This window comes from Populus trichocarpa, chromosome 4 (assembly GCF_000002775.5).
Source record: "Populus trichocarpa isolate Nisqually-1 chromosome 4, P.trichocarpa_v4.1, whole genome shotgun sequence".
Lineage (NCBI taxonomy): Eukaryota > Viridiplantae > Streptophyta > Magnoliopsida > Malpighiales > Salicaceae > Populus > Populus trichocarpa.
The window spans coordinates 6,684,440-6,708,517 of record NC_037288.2 but is presented as its reverse complement, the minus strand read 5'-3'; the positions used below and the strand labels follow the sequence as shown (position 1 = coordinate 6,708,517).

At 35.4% G+C, this 24,078-nt stretch overlaps 3 protein-coding genes across 6 annotated transcripts; 1 reads left to right on the top strand and 2 right to left on the bottom strand.

Annotated features, from left to right (window-relative positions):
• Window positions 1-56: 56 nt before the first annotated feature.
• Window positions 57-12,610, bottom strand: LOC18097569 (anaphase-promoting complex subunit 5). 2 transcript variants are annotated; one of them, XM_006384079.3, is made up of 20 exons: window positions 12,264-12,607; window positions 11,631-11,790; window positions 11,407-11,528; window positions 10,949-11,198; window positions 10,462-10,639; window positions 10,278-10,356; window positions 10,102-10,187; window positions 8,594-8,723; window positions 8,259-8,291; window positions 7,275-7,523; window positions 5,735-5,812; window positions 5,366-5,628; window positions 4,374-4,433; window positions 4,206-4,273; window positions 3,515-3,620; window positions 3,270-3,411; window positions 1,729-1,827; window positions 922-1,186; window positions 734-801; window positions 57-369 (listed from the first exon to the last, which is right to left on the bottom strand). In XM_006384079.3, exons 1-20 carry the CDS (start codon window positions 12,441-12,443, stop codon window positions 208-210), a joined length of 2,778 nt encoding a protein of 925 aa, XP_006384141.3. In that variant the 5' UTR covers window positions 12,444-12,607; the 3' UTR covers window positions 57-207. The 2 variants fall into 2 exon arrangements, with proteins under 2 accessions (XP_006384141.3, XP_024454510.2); XM_024598742.2 differs by lacking the exons at window positions 734-801; window positions 922-1,186 and having other exon boundaries at window positions 12,264-12,610.
• Window positions 12,611-12,775: 165 nt separating this feature from the next.
• LOC18097568 (putative ALA-interacting subunit 4) lies at window positions 12,776-16,943 on the top strand. Of its 2 annotated transcripts, XM_006384078.3 has the most exons (8): window positions 12,813-13,338; window positions 13,825-13,883; window positions 13,987-14,061; window positions 14,163-14,279; window positions 14,411-14,481; window positions 15,837-16,137; window positions 16,282-16,571; window positions 16,695-16,943. In XM_006384078.3, exons 1-8 carry the CDS (start codon window positions 13,257-13,259, stop codon window positions 16,753-16,755), a joined length of 1,056 nt encoding a protein of 351 aa, XP_006384140.3. In that variant the 5' UTR covers window positions 12,813-13,256; the 3' UTR covers window positions 16,756-16,943. The 2 variants fall into 2 exon arrangements, with proteins under 2 accessions (XP_024454513.1, XP_006384140.3); XM_024598745.2 differs by lacking the exon at window positions 16,695-16,943 and having other exon boundaries at window positions 12,776-13,338; window positions 16,325-16,503.
• A 2,554-nt stretch (window positions 16,944-19,497) lies between these two features.
• On the bottom strand, window positions 19,498-23,822 carry LOC7487420 (NAC domain-containing protein 54). Of its 2 annotated transcripts, none has more exons than XM_002305867.3 (7): window positions 23,702-23,822; window positions 23,219-23,524; window positions 21,825-22,102; window positions 21,345-21,680; window positions 20,709-21,170; window positions 20,530-20,608; window positions 19,498-20,426 (listed from the first exon to the last, which is right to left on the bottom strand). In XM_002305867.3, exons 2-7 carry the CDS (start codon window positions 23,373-23,375, stop codon window positions 19,696-19,698), a joined length of 2,043 nt encoding a protein of 680 aa, XP_002305903.1. In that variant the 5' UTR covers window positions 23,376-23,524; window positions 23,702-23,822; the 3' UTR covers window positions 19,498-19,695. The 2 variants fall into 2 exon arrangements, with proteins under 2 accessions (XP_002305903.1, XP_024454966.1); XM_024599198.2 differs by having other exon boundaries at window positions 23,721-23,797.
• Window positions 23,823-24,078: the final 256 nt, after the last annotated feature.

The window sequence follows — 24,078 nt, the reverse complement described above, 5'->3', positions numbered from 1 at the left end:
TCGCACACTTCTATAATGTAAGCTCAGGAATAATACACCCTCTTGATGGACACAAATTATGAATCAAGGTACGCATCTTAATTCTCATATACGCATCTCAAGTTCTCAACAGAGAAATGTTACATGGTGGAAAACATAGTAAGTAAAAGCTACTGTTGTTAAAATAATCAGGATTCTAACTTGCATGAAATACAACTGTAATTTTCTTCACAACATGTTCAGTAAAGGATCATCCTCATCCTGAGGATTCTCTAGAGCCATCATGTGTTCCTTGAATGAAGCTGCAGCTTCTTCTCTCCTCTCAAGTTGCCCAAGTTTGTCAAATACATGGGCCATCAAATAGAAAGCTTCCGCAGCCAACTCATGATACTGTCCAACAAAAGCAACACCATCAATTATAATAATGAAACCCTAAAGAAAGAGCCGGCGTTGTTGCTATGTTCTGGAAAATTTAGGTTAATAAACATGTGTGAAAATGTTAAATTTTACAAGTAGAAAAGGAAAAGGAAGACTGAGCAGAAAAACGCTCCAACAATATCCTGTGTTTAGAGAAGTTGCAGAATAGGTGATATGTAATATTGCAAATACTGAAATAATATGGAACCAAAGAACTAATCTTTGATTGCCGAAGAAAAAAACATCTAATCTTTTTCAGAATTTGGACAAAAGAAACTCCTATATTTGACAACCGAATGCATGATATTCAAATACTTATATTCAGACATCTACAAACCTCCAACACTTGAAGCTCATCAGAAGCTTGCCTCAAAAGATCTAACACAACCTCAGAATCTTCAAAAACTGAGAAAATTCAACAAAAAAGAAAGTTATTTTGGAATTTTTTTTAAAAAAAATATGTTTAACCCAACAATGAGCCCCCCTTCCCCTAGGGAAAAAGAAATGGAGATGAGAGAGTGGAACCTGAATAGCTTGGATCAGATAAATAGCATTTTGCTTCAGTGATCTGAGCCCTCGCTTGGAGCTCCAACCCTCCATGACCAAGAATCATGGGTAGAGCCCCATGTATAAGGGTCAGAGCCCTCTTTGCATGATTTGATCCTAATGAGAGCCACAACTCAGCCAAGGTAAGAGTGGCTGATGCCTTGAGTAGATCCAAATTAAATGACTGGCAAAATGAGAGGCTTGCTAATGCATAAGGAAGGCCTAAAACAGCATTGCCTGATTTCTGATGACACGTAAAAGAAGTTTTATATCATTTCTGCACTTCGACATATAAATATTCCAAAGAGAATTCACTACACTACCACATGACGGATAGCCCCTATAAGGGCTAAATTCATCCATCCAGATTTATTATGCAAACTAACCACATAATAGTGCTTTAATGGATACAATGAGTTTACCTGCTCATCAAAAGAATACCTACGGACATACATTCAAATGATAAAATATATCCAAATGCATCGATGTCAGGGGAAATAAAGAAAACACTGCAAGATTGACCAAGTTAGTGTCAAGAAATTCAATGGCCCTTCAGGGTAATCAGAGGTCACCATGTGCAAGTCCTCTGTCTAATATTTCCATTTCATCTTCGGGCAAGCTAATGGGCTGTATTTTGCCCCTTTTCCCCTATTCATTTAGGAGAGGAATAGAAAACCAAGTTTAACAATAGCATCGTACAAAAGTTTTCCAACATCTTGAAATAACAAGATAGGTCACTTCAAAGGAAGCTAAATCTATCAACACTTGTCAAATCTGTCATTGTACCTTGTGAATTTCTGCCAGCAAAAGAAGAACAGTGGCATTCTGAACCTGCATATTGAATTTGTAACACATGCAAAAGAGAGAATGTGCAACAGCGGCAGCCTGCAAAAGACTGACATATCAGAAAGGAAAGGAATATTACTGAACCTAAAGCCATGGAAAAACAATTAAACAGTTTGGGGAATGAATAGTGAGACATCCAGGAAGGGAAGATGCAGTACCGACTTGCAAAAAGGGAATAATCTTTTGGTTATTGCCTCGTGCTTGTTGTTTAGTTTACAGCCTCATTTTCTACTTTCTGTACCAGCTCTACCACCATAAAACTTCATTTGATTCAGCTTTTACAGGACCGTCCATTAATACAACACTTAACCCGGAAACCAATAGACTCCAGCATACACACATGGCTATGGTGGACTGATTATTGGGATTGATTTAGTTTTCTTGGCTCTAGCACTCTACAGGGTACAAATGAAAAAGATATCCAGGAGACTTCTAAATTTTGTTCAATTGGTGCTGTGATTAGTAGGCATTTCCATGTTCAATTACGAGTTTAATCAGATACTGTTCTCATTTAGCTGTTGGTTTCTGTATTGAAGCAGGAGTCTCCACTTCGCAAAGTTTATAAAACTTGGTTAGCTATCAATATTAATGCCACCATCACTCATTCCTATCATCACCAATACTATTACCATTGCCACCCCACAACCAATACCATCACCCCTGACCATCATCACCAACTCTAGCATCAATAACACCACCACCCTTCTTTGCCATCACAACTATCATATATGCATCAACACCATAACCTTCATGATTGTCACCATTGCTGTCACTTACCAACACCAATAGCTGACGAGGTACAAGAAGATCAACTTTCAAGATATTTGTAATTTATAGGTCTGTAGTATTTTTGTAATTTAGGAAGTTTTCTTATAGTGATATTTGCAATAATTAAGAGTTGTTATTTTAAAATATTATATTTCCTATTTTAGTTGGTACTCTTCCAGGCTTTTGAGTGCCTATAAAAGTGCACTTGTGCGTTATATTTGAAAGCAGTGTATGGATGCGAGAGGCAGATTTGCCTCTTCTTTCTCAGTTCTTGTGGATTAAGAACCCTATTTCTTTGTGGATTCAGAAACTTTGAATAAAACTGGGACATTAGGTGGTCACTTTACCTAGACCTACCTTCCAAATACTCTCTCTCCCTCTCCAGCAGTTGGCTTTTACAATAAAGCATGCAAATCTAATTCTCTGGGAAGCTGAGCACCCACAGAGTTTGCACGTGATTCTTATTAAGCTCTAATAATCATAATAACATACATGTGTGCGTGTGTTCAACATTGAATTTGCAGTAAATTAGCAATTCATGAAATGTAGTAAATTATGCCATCCTGCCCCTTCCAGGAATTAGCTTCTAAAGAATCCATGCAGGGTAAAGACTATTACTCATTTCCATCAACATGAAACAGTAACCCTCAATGTTATTTCATTAAAATTTAAGTAAATCAAGTAGAAGACATTACATGTCAAAATATGTATACCTGGCTGAATTGATTTGCTGCAAGCAATGTGCGAGCATGGCGAAGGCTTGCTTCAGTCTTCAGATCTTTGTCCACACCACTGACAGATGATGCCAGAACTCCAAGTTCATCACATACTTGTTGTGCTAGCTTCAGATTTCCTCTGAATACCAAAGTAATTTTACCTTAGTTGAAGAGGAAGTTCTAATTCAAAACATTTTAATATACATCAAAGAGATGTATAATACTATAGTCAGTAGCCTCACCGATGCAAAGCACACTCATGGAGTAGCTGCAGTTTTACTAGCAAAATTACAGATTTTGAGACAGTTAAGAACTTCTCTTCAGCTACTTTAAGAGCAGCAAAGGCCTCTGGTGGTAGAGAGAAGGAAAAACAGAATAAGTAAAACAATGGGTCAAGGAAGAATGGTAAACATACAATTTTGAGCACAAGCATATATGTTTTTGAATAGTTAACATATGAGTTTGAATGTGAACGTGTAAGAGCATGTAACAAAATGCTGAATTATGGAGAAGAAAAAGACTTTCTACGCTGTATAACCTTTTTTTTCTTTCAAAACTACAAGTTTATGCAAATTTACCAATACAAACAAAAATGAAATATGCCTATTTACACTCATTATTTCCTTTTTGAAGGAAGATTTTGCTACGCTGTCAGAGGGAGAATGTTTACAAAGAGACTGCAACTTGTCAGCTCTTTACAACCCCTTCTCCCAAGCCAGAAGCAAAAAGCAGCCTGGTGGCAAAATACAAATTTGGGAATTTGATTCAATTGCCAAATATAAGATAATTTCAAAAACTTTCAACTGCTTCTGAATAGTGACTGGTTCATGTATTGAAATCTAAAAGCTTATAAAAGAACCCCATGGTGTTTCAGACATGCATTAAGAACATACTGTGAAGCTAATAGGAAGATGTTCAAGCATTCAATCTGACCTTTGTATCCTCGAAATACTGCTAAATGCTGGATGAGCTTTGCATGTACTGAAGCTGCATCAGATGAACTTAAAACAACCAACACAATACAAGAATAAGAAACGAATAGTGAATAGTGAATAATAGCAACACATGAACAAATCTTCTGATACTTCAGCTAAAGTTTACCTTGAAGCATCAGCAAAGCAAGTGGCATAAACCAGCGAATTTATTCGAGCAAGAGGAGCACTTTAAAAAAGGAAAAAGAAACGTGAGCAATCAAACAAGACACTTAGAAGCAATAAGAGAAAAAAATGCTTTTCACAATATAAGACATCCAATTAAGAGTCCAATAATTCTCAAACAAACCAACAAAAGTAATACAAGCATGTAAGATTGCACTAAACAAGAACACATTGAAGCTGCCCTTATTAAGAGAGAGCTTTTGTTAAATCTTTGAAAGGAGTGCTCAAAAGAGCATAATGCAAGTGTGACTAGGAATGGAAATCTAGACTAGTAAATTTCATCTCTCAGTTTCTACTGTCACATTCTTTTAATGTCTAATTATAATCTTCTTTAAGTTACAAGGCAACAGAGCATCGAAAGAAAAACTTAAAAAGCAGAAAAAATAAGTTATTAACAACATGAATATAGTTCCGCTTCCTGAGTCCTAGCTTCAAAGTCTAAATAAATTAAGAAAATAAATCCCTGGAAAAATAGAAAAAGAGAGAAGAAGATTTAAAAATGTCAACATCAACCAAAAGGGCAATCATATGAAAAATAGACTGAGGATTTTTCATTGGAAGCTTCACCTCCACCCAATCAAAAGTGGACTACTCTATGCTGCTCAAGACATCAGAAGAGCTATGCAGGTCAGGTAACAAATGGGTTGAATAAAATGTGAATGCTATGATAATGGAATGAAGAAGTCCCAAACTATCCAACATACGCACACATATGAAGACATGCATATACACATAACACTTATGCACAGACAAAGAAAGTACCCTTAATATCTGTATCATATCCAGATCCATAAATTAGAAAGAAAAGGCAGACAAGTTCATGCATCACACGTTCAAAGTTTTTTTCAAAGGAAATAAGCAGGCAAATTTTACCAAAAGGTAAAAGTCATGCACAAAAAGGTGACAAGTAATATTGAAGGGTCCTCATTAATTCACCTGCCATACATCTCCCAAGCAGTGGAGCGCATTATGTATGAAGAACCTAATAATTGCAAAACAGATTTGGGAACTGAGCTGAGTTGCGTAAAGAATCGGTGTGCATCACAATTGTTTCGATGTGCATTCTCTTGGGGCAACAATGGTGAATCCATTGACTTTGGAAGATTGTTGAGCCATGTTGTACTAAAAACACCATCAGTTGTCATTGTGGAGCTTTCAGAGCCAAATTCGCTAATCAAATGAGAACATAATCTTAATTCCTGCAACAAGGAAATAGGAAACGGAAAGGGTTTTCATAAAATACTAATTCTGCATGTTACAAGATTTAGAAAAACTGTAAATAGAATCACCAAAGGCACCAAATACCTTGCAAACATTGATTGGAAATGTTCTCAGCTTCATGGAAGCTTTGGGACCAAATGACAGCAGAGGTCTTTGCACATGCTGCAAATCAAAATATAACTGAAATAAGTAGCTTGTGACAGTATAAAGGTCAAAGAACTTTTACACAAGTCTCCAACTGCTGAATCAACATTTAACTAAAATATGCGATGGATTCAAATAAACAAGGCTAATTGTACAAGACCCCCCTGAACTATTGGTCAAAGTACATCAGTCCCTGGAGTGAAAAGTTTGCACTGGTAGTCCCTGAACTAATCATTTGATTCAATTTAGTCTGTGTTAGTGAAAATTAGGTTTCCATCCACATTATAATGGAATTGGCATGTGAAAGTCACATGACCTCATTAAAAAAATATCCTAATATATATTTACATATTTCTTTTAATAAAATTGAAATAAAATTTGATAAAACCAGTAATAATTTGAACGAAAACCTAATTTTCACTAATCGCAGACTACATTGAATCAAACAATTACAGGGACTACTAGCATGGAATTTTTGGTCCAGGGACTAATGGTACTTTGACCAATAGTTCAAGGGTCTGGTACAATTTAGCCAATAAACAAAACCAGAACATATTCAACAGAACACGTCTAAGTTCAAAATTTGAACCAAACCAGCATTTGGTAGCATTGTGTGGTAATATTTCAACAGAACAAGAACAAATTGGATTCTCAGAGACATTTATTTATCTCTGGTCAAATTCTATGCCTACTAACTCTACCAACATGTAATTTAATACTTAATATCGTCACTCTTTCTGCATATTATTTGTGACTTCAAACTTTGGGAACAAACTAACAGTGTCCACGATATAGCCCTCCCCATGAATTGTTTCCACAGAACCAGAACAAATTGGATCCTCAAAGACATTATACTGCTTGGTTTTGGGAGCAGAATATTACCACAAAAAAATGCAAACATTCTTTTCACAATAAGACTAGCAACTCATAGGTTTAAACACAACATTGAAACAACCTTTAAATCTCTAAAACAAGCCAAATGCATCAGCACTAGACTGACCCACTCTCCAGTATAAGTCCCAAGCAAGTGTATTGCAAAAACAGTATTTAAAAGGAACTTCATATGTGCTTCTTTTCTGTGTTTTTTATGCTAGTTTGCATGTCTACTCACTACAAAAGCAAGCGAACAGCAGCCACCTTGTTCACTGAAATATTTCTTATTTGCACAACATAGTAACAAACTACTGGAAACAACATAGGTTTGGTAATAAATGTCTGTGTAGAATTTGTGAGCCCACTTTCTCCTCTTACCGGGTTTTTAACTCACCGATAAAGGTAGGAAGACACAGGTAAAGAAACAGAAGATTCTAGAACTGACCCACTGTTTCATATTGAACAATAAACTACATATTTAACAAACAATAAACTATCACAAGAACACTGGCCTAAACACATTCGTAATATACTACAGTACTCTTCAAGAAAAGAAAATAATAGTAATAGGCTGCTAAGATGAAACTCTAGTGATTCCCAGTCTCACCAGTAAATCAAATTTGGCCAGAGCAAGATGATTGGAAGCAACCAATCGTTTCAACTTTAAACTTTCTGCTCTCTTCAGAGACTCCCTCAAGAGAACAAACAATTGTTGCCCAACAGACAATGAAGTGTCCATGCTGGTTATAGGTGAGAAAGAAGTTCCAAGTACTCCTGCTGAGCTTGAGCAACCAAATTCAGACAATACATTGCATATAGCTGCTAAAGTGTACGCAAGACAACTCTCATTACTTTGCTGCAACAATAATCAGCCATCATCATACAAACAATAATTAGAATTAAGAATAGATACAGCACTACAGTGTCCGGCAAAGCCTCTAAAATTGTGTTGCAACAAAAAGAACTATAACAACAAAAATTCATTCCACATCTCCTTAAATTTATGTGTTATGTTTAACCAAGAGACTAGGAGACAGCACTGAGATTGAGCCTATCGAGTTGGAAAACCATTTTGATATGATTTGTTATGTCCACAGTGCTTGTTTAAATACATGATTTGGAAGGCTGATTGTGGCTTTGTTTTGAAAATAGAAGGGAGTCATTTCTTGATTTTTTTTTTCAAAAAGCAGTTTGGTAAAATACTCAAAACACTCACTATGCCCTATCTTAGAGATCCAGGAATATTAAGAAGGCTAAGGTAGTAGGGTTTGAAAATACACAGACCCAGGAGCAGGTTAATATCTTCTCAAGTTTCTATATTTTTCCATGCAAATTCGTGCAGAGGATGATAGGCAACCCTTGTTGTAATGCATTTTAAAATTCAGGTAAGCATTTTAAATTTTGGTAGCTTAAATAAATCATTCAATTCAAGCTCAAGCATCACCCCAACTAGATGCCTGTCCAAAGAACCACAAAAAAAAAAAATATTCCTCAAAATGCAGAAATAGCTTTCAGAAAAGTACATACATGTGCATGAATATAAGAAATCATGATTTGAGAAGTGTGAAAAAACACTAAATAAGGAGATTACCTGTTGAGAAAAACGAACTGCTTCAGTTAAAACCTGAAAGTACAAGCAAAACAATTACTGAATGGAAACAATCACAAACATGAAAAGTAGAACATTTCACATGCCCCTAATTGGACTCAAATGAAGCAAGCTCAAGTATCCCTGACCACCCAATAATTCCCTGAGAATTGGCAAGGTAGCATAATTGAAGCTTTAGCTCAAAATCAAGTTCTGAACCAAAAACTTTTGGTGAGCTTGCAGAGATCCAACTTGTTAAGTTTTCAGTCAGTAAGAATTAGGCAAAACTAGTACAATAATTACTAGTTTTTCTTAAGAGAGATTTTTCTCATGCTTACTTGCAAAGCTTGCTTAGGATGCCCAAAGTGTAAATGCATCATCCCCAAATATATCAGGCCAATCTCATATCTTCCAGAGCTATTGGACCCAGAAGAAGATGGAGCTGAATCAAATCCCTCGGCCCCTGCACTTTGGTGACAACATTGGTAAAATAAGGCCACTTTCTTACCCAAAGTATAAAATAAGTTCATTTGAGATAGGAAAAAGATTACAGATGGTGTCAATTATATAACTAATTCAAAGATACCATCTATTCCAAGTGGTGATTGTCAAGGTGAAATGAAGTTTGATAACTTGCACTTGGCCTACACAAAATTGAATTTTCTTCAACATATTTTGGTTTTCATAAGCAACAGCAATGACCAATCAGTCCAGCCTAAAGAATAACCTTTGAGGAAAAGAAAAAAAAAAGAATGAGAGAAATCTGATGAAATGTTGGGTTTTATTGTGTTACTAAAAAGAACAAGAAATCACGCATTGAAGGTATTGACTCCAACATTTTGTTTACCATTAGTCATTCAATTCCATTCAAATTAAGGCAAATTGATTCTCTGCTCATGAGAACATGTTTAAGGAAAAACACCTGGAAAGGCCCACAACTCAATGCACCAAAAGGAAGAGAAGAAAGTGACCCCGTCCAACAAAACTTGCCTTGCTAAAATAGAGATCCTTGAAAATCCTCAACATTACTCCGGTGGCTATCACCAAACAAATACAAACATAAAACATCTACAGAGAATTTAACAATGCTTCCTCCTCCCAAAACCCGCCAAATGCAGTAAGAACAAAACCTTCACCCCACTTAGAGAAACCGAGTGTACACTTAAGTAATATCACGTTCTACATATCCCTAGTTAATAGATAACTTTGCTTCTCCCATCTATCACAAGGCATAACATGTATCAGGAGATCGGCCTTGTAAGGCCCCCAAACCTATCAAAAATCCATAATATTAACTCTCAAAGTATCATCATCCAAACGAAACTGAGATGGCGTATTGGCTGTCCAGGTACAATTGACTTGGGGTCCAAGTATGAGGGGACCCCTCTGGAGCCCACATCAAAGTATTAACTCTCAAAGAAAATCAAAACTATGGATTTGAAAAACCAATAGAAGATCCTGAGTTTTTCTGGAGAGACTCCATGAAATTGCTAGCTGCAAGAAGTTACTTCCCCCTAAAATAAGAAATTTAAATATTCAAGCATTAACATAGAGCAAGTTGCGGCAATAGATTAAATGGGAAAGATACAAAAAAAGAGATTCCTGTACCCACAAGTTCTCCAGATGAGGATATGAGCATTTTGACTCTATATTTAACTAGTGTGAAAACATGAGGAGAAAAAAAGGGGGCTACTGATTAACAAATGGAACTTTTTGCAGACACCATGATGCCGCTGGAATTTCCAAGCGGAGACCTCGATTAAAAACAGATAAATTATATAAGTTCCAATGAACATTTAAATTCTGGCACTTCGGAGTTATATAGACAGCCGAATCTTTTTGTTACCTATAATCAAAGTAGCGATGAAGATTATCCAAAGCGGCAAAATAATCATCATGATACAGGCTGTTCAAATATCGTAAGAAGTGAACCTGGATCAAGCGCATCCATAAAAAATGATTACAAAACAAATGAATATACATATAATAGGCTCACCAATATAAATAAACATGCTAACTTACACGATGTAGCTCAGGTGCCAATTTTTTAATCTGCCTTAAAACAAGCTCAAAAGAGTTTAAAGAGAAAGAACTGTCATGCCTGCAACCAGAAAAAAACAGGATATTAATTTATCAGTTTCAAACTAAACTGCAATTTAAACAGTGAAGAAACAGTACATTAATAGCAGTTGGTTGTGACACTTACTTTTCAATTGCATCTGCTTGCTCCATTAAGTAACCTTGTACCTGCCAGTTTGTTCTTAGGAATATCTCCCCATAGGGATCAACATCTCTCAATTCATTTCCTGGAGGATGTACATATGCACTAGTTTCTCCACATTTGTCACCATGTTTGGAACTTGGATCTGCAACAACCTCTATATCTGCAAGTTTTGATTTATCATTCTCAAAATCTGATGGTAATATCTTCATCACATTAATAAACTGAGGAATACTCAGAAATTTGGACATAGTTTTAGATCCACAGTGTTTGCATGCATTATAAATTCACAAATCACTAAGTGAATTTTTGTGGAACACCACAAAAGTTAAGTAACAAAAAGATCTGTTGGGTTAAACTACCCATAGCCAGATATTAAAGGAGGAGAAAAAACCATCATAATATTTCGTGAAAAGTGCTCAATCTTCAAGTGTGCATGCCAGCACAAGTAGATAACAGATAATTATTATACCTTCAACCAATCCAGAAAGTGCTTTAGGCCCGTGAAGGTGAAAAGGAACTCTTTCACTGGCCTGTTTCCTTGCTTCAATTTCTTCATTAACTTTTCCGAACATGAAATTCTCCAAGTCCATGTTCTCATATTCTGATAATGTCTCCAAATCATTACTGGACTCGTCTAAAAGCCGTGTCTCATATGGCATGCAGCTTGACATGGCTTCTTTACAATAACTCCCAATATTTGTCAAAAGATGGCACAAACCCTGCATTACATTTTTTAATCATAAACACCTAGTCATGCAAACAATAAAAAGAAAGCATCAAATCATTCAATTTCACTTCTTATTCAAAATCAAGTTTCTGCCTTTCTGCCTTCTCCATTTCATTTAGAGGAAAACAATGATCATATCAAGCATGATGGAACACTAAACAAATGAACAGTTATGACCACGAGCAAGAATACAGCAATACCTCAAACGATAAGAGATTAAATGTGAGAATGCAACGACGGAGAAACAATCCCAGATTGCTATTTGGGTCCAAAATAACTTGATTATCTTCCATAACAACTGAATCCAATCCTCCAAGTATCCCTGACACCACAACACGAAAACTCCCAACTAATTTAACACAAACACATAAAACCCAACAAAAAGAATTAAGCAAAAGGGTATTAAAAAGGACCAGAAACTAACCTCTCATTTCAGTAAAGAAGCTAAATAAATCATCCGGCGCTGATAAAGATGATAACCTGCTTGTCAAATGATCTATCAACCAATGCCCCAATGACCCACTGATTTCCTTCAATTGATTCAACAACTCCTCTAGCTTTGGCTCCAATATATCATCATAAGACTGCAACATCAAATCCACACATTTATCAAAAAATCAAAATTTTATTCTTTTGCACTTAAGGCCATGTTTGGCTCGCTTAAAAACTGAAAATACAAAATAATCTTTTATTTTCCTTTAAAAAACGAGAAATTAAAGTTTCTAAACAGAACCCGTTACTCAAAATCATCAAAAGATTCAAATTTTATAAAAAGAAATCCACAATTAAAAAGCTTAATCACTTAAGGACATGTTTGGTTCTTTCCAGAATTTAAAATACAACAACAACAACAACAACAACAACAACAAACATTTTTCCTTCAAAAACGAGAAATTAAAAATTCTAAATGGAATCCATTATTCATTACATCTCTAAATTCAAATCCAATACAATTAAAAAACAATTGTTAATCAAAATTGGACTTCCAATAATAAGCGAACCAAACACTGCCTTAAGACTCTCTCTAAAAAAAAATGACTTTCGCAACAGTACTAACTTTTGTGAGGGCTAATAAGTAGAGCCCAAGACGGTTGTGTTGAGAGACGGAGGAGAAAGGGAACGGTGGTGTTGTTTGAGCAGGTAATGCGTAGGTTTGAAGAAGTAAACAAACTGAGACTTTGTGTGGTGTCAATGCAAACGCGTTTGTCATCGGAGGTGGCTGCGGTGGCGATGCCATTTTGGGTTTTCTCTCTCAGTGTTGAGAGATTTGGTGAAGTGACTGGTATACTGATGGAGATGGTTTTGGGGTTTTGGGATTTTTGGGGTTTCGAAAAGTACCGGCAAATAAATGTTTTAAAAAACTAAAAACAAGTTGGTTTTTTCTCTCAACAACATGAATATGATTTATTCTTTAAAAAACATAAAATTACGGGTATGATTTCAATTTGAGGTTTTTTTTTTTGTATTAAATAACATTTGTTTTTTTTTTAATTTTAGTTTACCTTTAAAAGTTTTTTGTACAAGTTTTTGTGCATTTAATTTAGGTATATTTTTTCAATTTGGTAAAAAAAAAAAATACGTTTTATAATTCAATAAGAACATTTGCAATCCCTGATAAATAAATTGCAGGAGGACATCTATGGATGGACTCTTAGTCTCAATGGCTTTGAATCTAAGTCTGTTTTTGGCTTTGTTTCTTCCAAACTATTCTCAAGTATGAACATTCTGTCGATCCAAAAAATCATCCAACCGTTGTTCTATTCATGCCACCAAACTTCAATCATCTCATTCCTGAATATATGTCTCTGTTTTTTTAGGCTGATTTATTTTTCTATTTTTATTTATTTTCTTACCAATAAAAAGCAAAGAGACAGATAAAATAACCTCAAAAAGGTAAAATTAAAAAACCTTTAATCACCTTAATTGAAAAAAAGAAGAAGATAAATTAGGTGTCCTTTTGCTTTCTTTTTTGACCATCAAAATTAACTGATATTTTATTTTTATATTGAGGCTTGGTTTGATGTGAGAATAAAAAACAAAAAAAAAAAATATGAAAGGAGCAACAAGCTTTGGTGGTGGAGGCAAGGATGATTCTTCTGCTGCTGTTTCTACCAAGAACAATAAACCCAAATGTATGATAATCGATCTTTCTTTTCTTCTATTTTTGAAATCCAATATGTTCCAATTTATGATTTTTGTGGTTTTTTTATTGATTTGATTTGAATTATCACTACCCTTTATGTTAAATCTTGTTGGTAATTGGGAAAGTCTTGATCTTTTTAATTTTCTTGAAATGGGTTTTTGCTTGTTTTTGTAAAGGTGATTGCTTTTGTTGGGTTCTTATTGAATTATAGAGGTTGTGATTGTGTTTTTTATTGGAAATCTGTGGATTAGTTTATTTTTTGGTAAACAATAAATGGTTTTTATTAAAATGTTGGTTCTTTACGTGTATATTTACCTGCATTGCATTTTTATCCGGCGCATCTGATGCTTACACCTGTTGAAATGCTGCTGTTTCAATTTCCGTGTGGGTGCTGGATTTTGCAAAATCAAATCATGGCCTGTGATTCTGAGTGAAAATCTTTGGACTGATTTTTGTTTGTTCTTGGTGGATGCAGATTCTAGATTCACACAGCAAGAGCTTTCTGCGTGTAAACCTATTTTAACACCAGGATGGGTATGGCCTAGAATATTTTACTGTTGATTTCTGTTGTCTTCTGCTGCTTTAGTTTATTACTGTTCTTTGTTTTTAACTACTCGTACCTCTTGATTGTTTTCAGGTCATTTCATCATTCATTGTTATTGGAGTTGTGTTTATCCCTATAGGCCTTGCTTCCTTGTTTGCATCAGAACATGTATGTCTAATTTAATCTTGTTTGATTTCGTTGCTAATTGCCTTGTTTATTAGATGGCACTAACATGAAGCTCTGTTTGTTCCCCATCTTGCAATATCTAGTTGGTGGAAATTGTGGAACGATATGACATAGATTGCATTCCTCCTGCTTATAGAAATAACAGCCTACATTACATACAAGCCAGCGAAACAAACAAGACGTGCACTAGGACCTTCAATGTTAGTCCAATTTCCTTACTTGATGTTCTTAAAGAAATTTGAAATTCACCCTTTTATTTCCATCTTCCTTCTTTCAATCCAAGCTGTGTTTTCATTTTTTTTCAAGATGCCTTAACTAAAGACCTTTTCAGGTTCCAAAGCATATGAAAAGTCCTGTTTTCATCTATTACGAGCTTGATAACTATTACCAAAACCATCGCCGGTAAGTAGAAGATATATATTTATGGTTGTGTGCCTTTTATGTTTCTTCATAGGGTAATAACTTTTCTTATTCATTAAGGGATTAGATTTATAAATGTCATTTTCCTCCATGCAAGTTGTTGTTCTCAGAAAATCTGACGTTACACCTGCTAAATACACTTATTTTGAGTTATTTTTTAGTATGAAAGCTTCTCTTCTAAGGTTGCTTTGACCTGTAAGACCTTCAAAAGTGGTACAGGCTTATGACACCTTGAAAAGAGGGACTTCATCATGATTATACTTATCCATCTAATCATGGCTATATGGTAAGCGTGTTGTTATTCTTGAGATCACCAAGGCGTTTAATTGAAGAACAACTACCTTCTGTGGTCTTCAATTTCTCCCATTCTTACCTTCTGTGCTACTATGGAGGTTTGACTTATCAGAGGAATGGAAAAAAAATAGAGACAAAGCTGTTAAATGTGTGGATTGTCACATCAGATGATGGAATTGAGAGTTTGAAAGAGCAAAAGTGTTTCAATTGTTGCTCAACTTAGAAAACATAATAAAATACAAAAACGTAACTGATTTTGTCAGCTGTATGCTTTCTCCATATTTTCTTGTCTGTTCCTGAGCTTGCGCATGGAATTTACAAATTATTCATGCATTTCCTTTCCTTGCAAATTACACTTATGCTGTTTACGGGTTGTGAAATTTGAATTTAGCTCAGTTGATGATATGGTCTGCTAGTAATACAGAACTCTTTGGTGATATTTTTAGCTGCTTGATATTTCATTCCCCATTCTCTATAAAATTAGATGGTTTTCACTCCTCAATTTGGTGAAACTTGCAATTATGCAAATCCTCATGGAAAATTTTCTTTGGACATATCCCAGAACCCAGATTCACATTTGTCAGCATGGAAAGGGAAGTGGAAAAATCACTACTAAGGTCAAATTTGGAGTTGACAATTCAACTTTGGTTATGTAGGCTGCATTGCAAGTGATGTTGTACTTATAAATAATTTGTTGTACCATTCTAGCTATTTGCTCATTCTCATTTGAGAGTCTGGATTGATCTGTTGGTCTGCACCCATATTACCATTTCCATTTTTGTTAATATGCACAATATGTGAATTTGAATTAAAGTTTCACTTAGAGATTTTGAATCATTTTGGGTTTCCTTACTTTGCTATGATATGAACTTTCCTCATAAGTTACTGATAAATTTTCATCGATTGTGGAAACCTCATTGTGGTTGAATGTGCTCTTCACCTATGTGATCAATGTACTGCTTAGGCTGTTACCACCTTGTGCTTGAGTTCTGATATCGTTTGACATGCTTCTGCTATTTGAAATGTGAAAAAATGGTTTACAGATATGTAAAAAGTCGAAGTGATACACAGTTGCGAGGCAAGGCCAGTGAAAGTGCTACAGAAACCTGTGAACCAGAAGCAGTCACTTCGAATGGACAACCAATTGTTCCCTGTGGCCTTGTTGCTTGGAGTTTGTTCAATGACACCTACAGGTTTTCAGTCAAAAACGAGGTTTTAGATGTCAGCAAAAAGAACATCGCTTGGAAAAGTGACCAGGAGAATAAATTTGGTTCTGATGTTTATCCTAAAAATTTCCAGAGTGGAAGCTTGATTGGGGGTGGAAAACTCAATTCAAGCATACCTGTAAGTATTTCCAGGTTTTAGATGTCATATAGTTTGTTTATCCATTAAATATACTTGATTTTCCTCCTTTTTTTTGTTCCGCAAGTAGTTCTTTGCCTTCTCCCCCTTCTAAATCTATCTAGTTGCTGGTTTTTCATGAAATAGTTGAGTGAACAAGTAGATCTAATTGTATGGATGCGCACTGCAGCACTGCCAACGTTCAGAAAACCATATGGAAAGATAGAAAGGGACCTTCCTGCTAACACTACAATTACGGTTATCATTCAGAATAATTATAATACTTACAGTTTTGGAGGCAAAAAGAAGCTGGTTCTTTCAACCACGAGTTGTTTAGGTGGAAAAGATAATTTCTTGGGCAGTGCGTATCTCTTTGTTGGTGGCTTGTGCTTGTTCTTGGCAGTGTGCTTCATGCTTGTTTATGTGTTAAGGCCAAGGTGAGAACGGTTCAAAAATCTTATTAATTGCTCGTTTTTCTCTGCTGACGACAGTAAATCTTCCTATGCTTTGATGGAAATATTCATATTTAACTTTTGAGATTATATATATGCTTTGTGCAGGCCCATTGGCGATCCATCCTACTTATCTTGGAACAGGAATCCAGGAGGATATGTGAATTAGAACTCTAAACCATGTTCTGTCAATTTGCAAGTTTGTGATCCACCTTCTAGCCATGCTCCTGCACAAGCTTCATTTCTATCACACCAAACCAACAGTTCCATATAGGAATCTAGGGCTTTGCATTCTGATAAATGCAATGACATATTGTCATTAACTTAATATATGATAGGCTGATTTTCGTCGTTTCATTTTGCCCTGTTGCTTGTGGTTTTTTACAATGAGATGCGACGCTGGTCAGATAAATCCCTTCCTTGTAAGCTTCCAAAGCCTCTTCTGCTTTCATAATAATCAAGTTAAATAACATTATTTGCTGAGATACAGAAAGACTATCAGAAGCATTTAATGGCTGATACAAATAGAATAAAGGACTTGATGTGTGCTGTTGTGGTCATTAGCAAGCAAGTATTGTGGGTTCCAAGGAAGTGGAGATATCTCTGTTACGCATATTGGCATCAATGCTTACAATCCCTTCTCCTGCATATTGAGAAGAAAACTCGTAAGCAGTATTTCAATGTTTTACAGTGTAAGAAGAGGATGTTCCCTTAGCAATGTTCCTAGTGTATGTTTTTTAATAATTTCCAGTGGGAAACAGAGCTTCAATGAGATCTGCTAAAACCAGTTGAGGTTGGGAGACTGCTCCATCATTCCAGTCTTCACATTTATGATTCATCAAGATGGGCAACAGAAGGCTCAGATGGAGCAGTCAAAACATTTATTTTAATTGTTTTTTAAGTTGCATGTTGATCTGTCGAGTTGACTCACATCAGATAAACTTTCATCCGATTTTATTTAAAACTTGTTCTGGGACAAAGGCTAAATCATCTGTCTAGGGTCGAGTTTAATAACTCTGTAATCTTTAGCCATAAACAGAACTTGCACATAGAATTGCATGCAATTCTTCCAAGCCATCAGGGTTTGAGGTGTTGCAGGTGATCTTATTGATAGAGTTGTCAGTATTTTCTCCACCTGCATCTTCCACATACTGCTTTCAAGTTATAATACATTCGATCCACATTAATTAAAGAACAGGAAATGATATATTACTTCAGTGTTTAAATTTGTCTTCTGTTACCTTCAACTTGTATGTCTCCTTTGTAAGAGACCATACGCCCTGAAAATTGTTGAGCCTAACATAACCAAAGAAACCCTAGAACATTGAATTGAAGGAACACGAGCATATGCATGTTCATGTCTTATGCTAAACTAACATTATCATACTGAATCCAAGCTACTATTGATTTGAAGTAATTCTCTTTGATCTGAAAAAAAAAAAAGAAGAAGAAAATTTGCTCATCAAATCAAATTTAACAGAAGCAAATAGTTCTCCTGAATCAATAAACTAACCGTAATAATGTCTGAGATGTGATGTGGTTGATACTCACTGCATCATAGACTTTGGTGGCTCTCGTCTCAAGATTTACAGAAACTCCCAAGAACTTTATCCACTCTGCTCGCTGTCATTTGCACTCAATTAATTTTTTTTATCTTACAGTGTTTCAAAAGATAGCTCTTGCCATCAACAACATTCTTAATAACTTTATATATATATTCCCAACATTCACTGTGGAGCTTGCAGCATTTGCACCTTGAAGATATCCACAAATGGACAACACAGCCAAAACGTTAACAGGATATTTTGCACCCTAGAAGAAGAAGACATGGTGATTGGTGAATACTGAAGAAGAAACAAAACACTCTTTCTATCTACAACAGATCAGCTGATCTAGCTTGTAATATATCAGCATTAAGATCGAACATTAATGCATTGTTGGCTATGTGTACAGGGAGAAAATTAAGGTTAATTTAGCAGCTTTAGGAATGGCATGGGGCTTGTGGTTGCGGGGGACAAAGTAGTTGAAAATAGGAAGTGAATAATTTGATGGCAAACTTCGGCATGTGCGGTTGCATGGATGGATTATACTTTAGTCTCTCTTTTCTTAATACAGCTACAACTTAGTCCTTCATGTCTGAACACCTATAAGTTAATTAGTCCCTTGATCGTTGTCTTTTTTAAAATATCAATTGGTTTTTTCTTTGTGAATTTAAATTTAAATAAACAACATATGGTTTAATAAGATAAACGATCAACATCAACGAGTCAAGGGACTAACTTGTATATTTTCAAACATGAAGGACTAAGTTATAATCATGCTAAAAACTTAGAGACTAAAGTATGGTTTATTCATTAAACAACGAGAGTCACCAACAAAGTTGTCCTCATCAAGCAATGAAATGATCAAGTCTCTTTTCTTTTTCTTTTAAAAGATAATGATATTTGTGTTTGATCAGTGTCTCAAAATAGAAATAGAAAAAATAAAAATATATTTGAGTAAGAGATATTCTTTTTATTTCTATTATCTTTGTTTTTTTTTTTAATCTCGAAACATTAACAAGACACTATTAAGATCCTGTTTGTTTTTGTGTTTCAAAAGTGTTTTTAAAAAAAAATTAAATTTTTTTATTTTTTTCTTTGCTCGAAAATTAATATTTTTTTAATGTTTTTAGATCATTTTGATGCGTTGTTATCAAAAATAATTTTTAAAAAATAAAAAATATCATTTTAATACATTTCTTAATAAAAAAATACTTTAAAAAGAAACCGCATCTACACTCCCGAACACGCTCTAAATCAAGCAAGTGATACGACTAAAACCAAATTTCACATTAGAGGCAGATTTGACATGCAAAGGAATATTACATAAGTATAAATAGAAGTGAAAATGCATTAGAATCAAACTTGACACCAAAAGAATATGAAAGTTTTATTAATCTAATTCAATTACATTTATTCAATTACTATAAGTTTGAGTATAGAATACAAAGGTATATTTATCTATTAGAATACATTAGACTCCAACGTTAGAGATGGCAAAATTTTATGCCTTCCCAACTCAACATTAACTATAGTTAGATGGTAAATTAATGAAATCAAGAATCAAGTCAAGAGGCCATGGCGTGGTTCGCCAATATGGTACAAAGAGCAAAAGAAATGGTTAGAAACAGCCCTAGCTTCTTCAGAAACAAACCAAGTTTACTCCCTTCACCACCTCTTATGGTAACCAACAAATCTTTTTCCTTCTCATTGTCATCCCTCTTGATGATTAGTTTTCCTGCAGGCTTCTTCATTGGGTTGACATTTTTGCTAGGGCAAAAACCTTCCTCTTCTACACTTCCACTTCTCATGAAGTCATCCGTTAATTTCCCATTTTCCACATTTTCTCCCAAGTAAAAACAATGCATCAAGAGAATGACAATCATACAAACAACATTACTTGATAAGTACCTCCAAGGATACTGCGCTGATGATTTTCTTCCAGTGAAGTTTTCCTTTGCAGTAGTCTTGGATGGTTTTTTGTCATACCTTTGTGAATTTTCTACTTTCTCTATGGAAAAGTTTGCGGCCACCACTGCTGGATTCAGGTAGATTTTAACAGTCTGTGATGGGACTAATTGGTGGAAGAATGTCTCGGTTGCTTGGCGAGTCGAGACGAAAAGTCCATGATTAACTTTGATCTCCTCCACAACTTCAAAGCTTGGTGAACTAGCCAGATCATCCACAATATTGCTCTCCTCTATGAAGTTATCATCATTAGGCTCATCATTGATGAATCCAAGTGAAAAGTCCTCACTGTCATTGAATCTCATGCAGTCACCAGTATGTTCATTTTCTCCTGCAAATTAATCGATTTTCTCATTAAGAAAGAAAAAAATAAAAACAAATAATAAGGGAGGTGACTGAATTAAGACACGGAGATAAAAAAAATAATAAAATACCCAGAACTCCATGCTCTTCTCTACTCCTGAAATTTGAAATATTTTCTATTGGAACAATCTTGGTTTCCTCCGTAAAACTCTGTACAATGAGGAAGGAGAAGGATTGAGTACTCATATTTCTTCAACTAGGAGTGAAGAAGTTGCTAGGTTAATTTATGCAAAGATCAAAAGCTGCATACCTTCTCTAGTTCGTCATTTGACATTCCAACCCATCTCAGGTTCTCTACCATCCTCTCTGCCTTGAACGTTTCATCTAGGTCACTCATCTCTATAGACATGCTGCTTGTACTAGGGTCAACCCATGGTTTGTCAGCCCATCTTGTAGAGTTCATCATCATGTCACTGTACACATTATGCTGGACATCCTTCCCAGCCATGAAAGTGAAATCATGATCAGCAGTGGCATAGTTTCCACCCCAAGTATCTTGAAAACTAGATTGGTTTATCAATTCTTGAGATGCATGAGCTACCGAAAGAATTTCTTGCAAAATGTCTGTTTGATGAGTGCTTGTGCTTTCTGGCATGGAAGGTTGATGCATCATTTTTATGTCAGTAAATCCAAACTGAGGGAAATCCTCCACTTCCAATGGAGGCAATGTGAACCTATGCTGCAACCTTGCACACTCTAGCGCTATATCAACCTGCCAAAACCAATGAATGTAAGAAAAATTTAATTTCTATTTATACTATCAAAGATTTAATTTTTGCAGACCATTTTAATCATCTTTTTTTTTTTCGCGACGGTCTATCTACCGCAAATTTAAAGGTTTTGCTAGATTATGACTATCATAATCACAATAGATAATATTTTTTACCTTTGATGGTGGGTAAGGAACTGTTGAATAGTTTGGAAATTGTGGAGCTGACATGCCAAATGATCCATCCATGGACTGTATCCATTTCCCATTTCTTGATTCACCGATGTTGAGAGGGGATCCGATGGCACGGTAGCTGGTTGAGCAATTACCTACATTTCTATGCATAGTATAATTTGTACTCTCATATTCTTCACATCTTCCATGATTTTCAGAATATTGTTCAATGCTAGAAGAATGTTCACAAGGCATTTGATTTGTCGTAGAATCATAATGCTCTCCAATCTTTGGGATATTTGCAGTCCTTTTTGACACACGACATAGTGCATATGCATCCTGCATAGGTTCAACCAGGAAAAGCTTAATTATAATCAAATCATATCACAAACTCATGCATTTAATTATCACCAAAACACATCTATATAAATGTGTGTGTGTGTGTGTGAAGATATATAAGGGTGATGAGAATATGAGTTGCACCTGCAAGCCAGTATTAATTTCGCATTCTCGCTCATCAAGGCGATATTCATGCATAACCCAACCTGTTCTAGCACCATGGGGAGCTCTTCCTCTGTAGTAAACTAGGGTTTTCTTCATGCCAACAGCCCGCATTTGGGAGATCACTTTTCTATCCTTGCCAGTGGCCTTCCAATATCCAGCTTTAGTTGCTCGATTAGTCCTCGATCCATTCGGATACTTGCGGTCTCGAGGACTAAAGAAGTACCACTCTAGATCTTTGCTTGGCAACAATGATTTTCCTGCAATATGTTTCAATGATTAAGCATGTTAATATAATATATAAATATGTTTTGTTATTTATTTTATTGTTCATAGAGGCATCTAGATGGAAGATTAAAAAAGAAAAAGGTAGAAAAAACAATGACTTCAATCCACAGATGAAACAAAGACTAGAACATATTCCATTGAAGGAATGCAAATAAAGCATTGCGTGACACACTTTCGCTGACAATGCAATCTGTTCCTTTCCTCAAGGGCTTTTTGACTTGGAAATCATTTGGTAAATTGATAGGACTTCATGTTCACAACAGGAACCCTAAAGATGGAGGGACCATATGTCTTGTACGTAGTCCCAAGTACACTTCACTTCCTTTAATTACTGCTAGAAATATTCTTGTTATATTGTAGTATATATGTTATGTTATTATAAAGTTTAAGATTTTTTACCAATAAAGCATGATCAATGCATGTAAATGGATTTAAAAACATAATTGTTAGACAAGAAGAAGAACAAGAATCCCTAAAGAGTATTTGAAGTCATTCTCTGTCTCTCCTTTGGAAAGGCATCGCGGCTAGCTTAGCTTCTTGCATTCACCTTCTTCTTCTTCTTTTCATAAAAAATCCAACATATTTTGATGGAAGAAACATAAAAAAAAGTGTGTCTCATATTCTCCAAATAATTAGGGTTTTTGTTTTTTTGATCCAACATGAGGATCGATTAAGTTCAAGAAAGCCTGCAAATTAAACTAGAATGCTGTCATCATGTGGTCTACCCTAGTAGCAGATATTAGGGCTTGAAGCAATCAAAAACCAATAAAGAGTTGCATGTCTAATTAATAGCCAAGGATGATTGATTAACCTAAATTAATCTGAATTAAATTTTTAATTGTAATTGATATATACACTAGTTATATGTTCCAAAGCTATCATACAAGAAAGGGATAAAAACACTGTATATATTTTGCTTTTTCTCCCAAATATTCTTTATCCCTCTGCTCACTCAATCTTTATTTGGTTCATGTAATATGGATCATGCAAGCAAGCTAATATAGAGAATTTTCTTTCTTTCTTTATGCACAAGAATGCAAGGAAAGGAGTGATGATCAATGGACTCGGGGGTTGAGATATTATCATACCTGGTAAATCCCATGGCTCACACTTGTAGAGATCAACTTCAGGGATGATCTCTAATTCAATCCTATGTGCATTGATCTTTCTTCTGAGGTAGTAAGCAACGAGTTCTTCGTCGGTAGGGTGGAAACGAAAGCCAGGAGGCAATGAAACAGGAGCCATCTCTTTAATTTAATTCCTTTGAGACTTCTTCTGATCTTGATCAAGAAATATCTATATGAAACTCAAAAAAAGATAGCTAGCCTCGTTCTCAAAAAATGAGACCAGCCCTTATTGGAGAGTAATATAATCAGCAACTGTACAGCAAGTCTCTGCACGCAATCAAATGTAAGACACAAAAGTTAGTCTTGTAATCTAATTTTGATTAAACAATTGAACAAAGAAAATTTGAGGATCATTTAGATGTCATGATCGTGCATGTATTTTAAAGTATTATGCATGATCAGGACACATATGGGATGGAGGGAGGGAGATCAGAGAGATGTGACCTTGCAGAAGAAGCAGTACCTAAGGCATGCAAGAGAAGGTAGCTAGCTAGCTTGAGAGAGCAAAGATCACAAGTTGGATGGAGAGGGAAAATGAGGGAGCTGGTTGGCGTTTTGATATAAGAACAAAAAGAGGAGAAGAAAAAGCAAAAGGCGGTCCTGGTTTGCCACCGGCCCCAAGACTTGCACTTTTCCCTTTTCAATTGTTTTTTTCCCCTATCAAATGATTCTTGTTTTCTTTCAATTCAAGCTAGTTTACTCTCTCAATCTCTCTCCATTTATCCCATGCTTCATCCTTATCCTTTCTCGGAATCTCAACTCCACATGACACAATTCCTATATTTTGATGCATTGCCACCCTTTCCATGGTGGATTTAGTA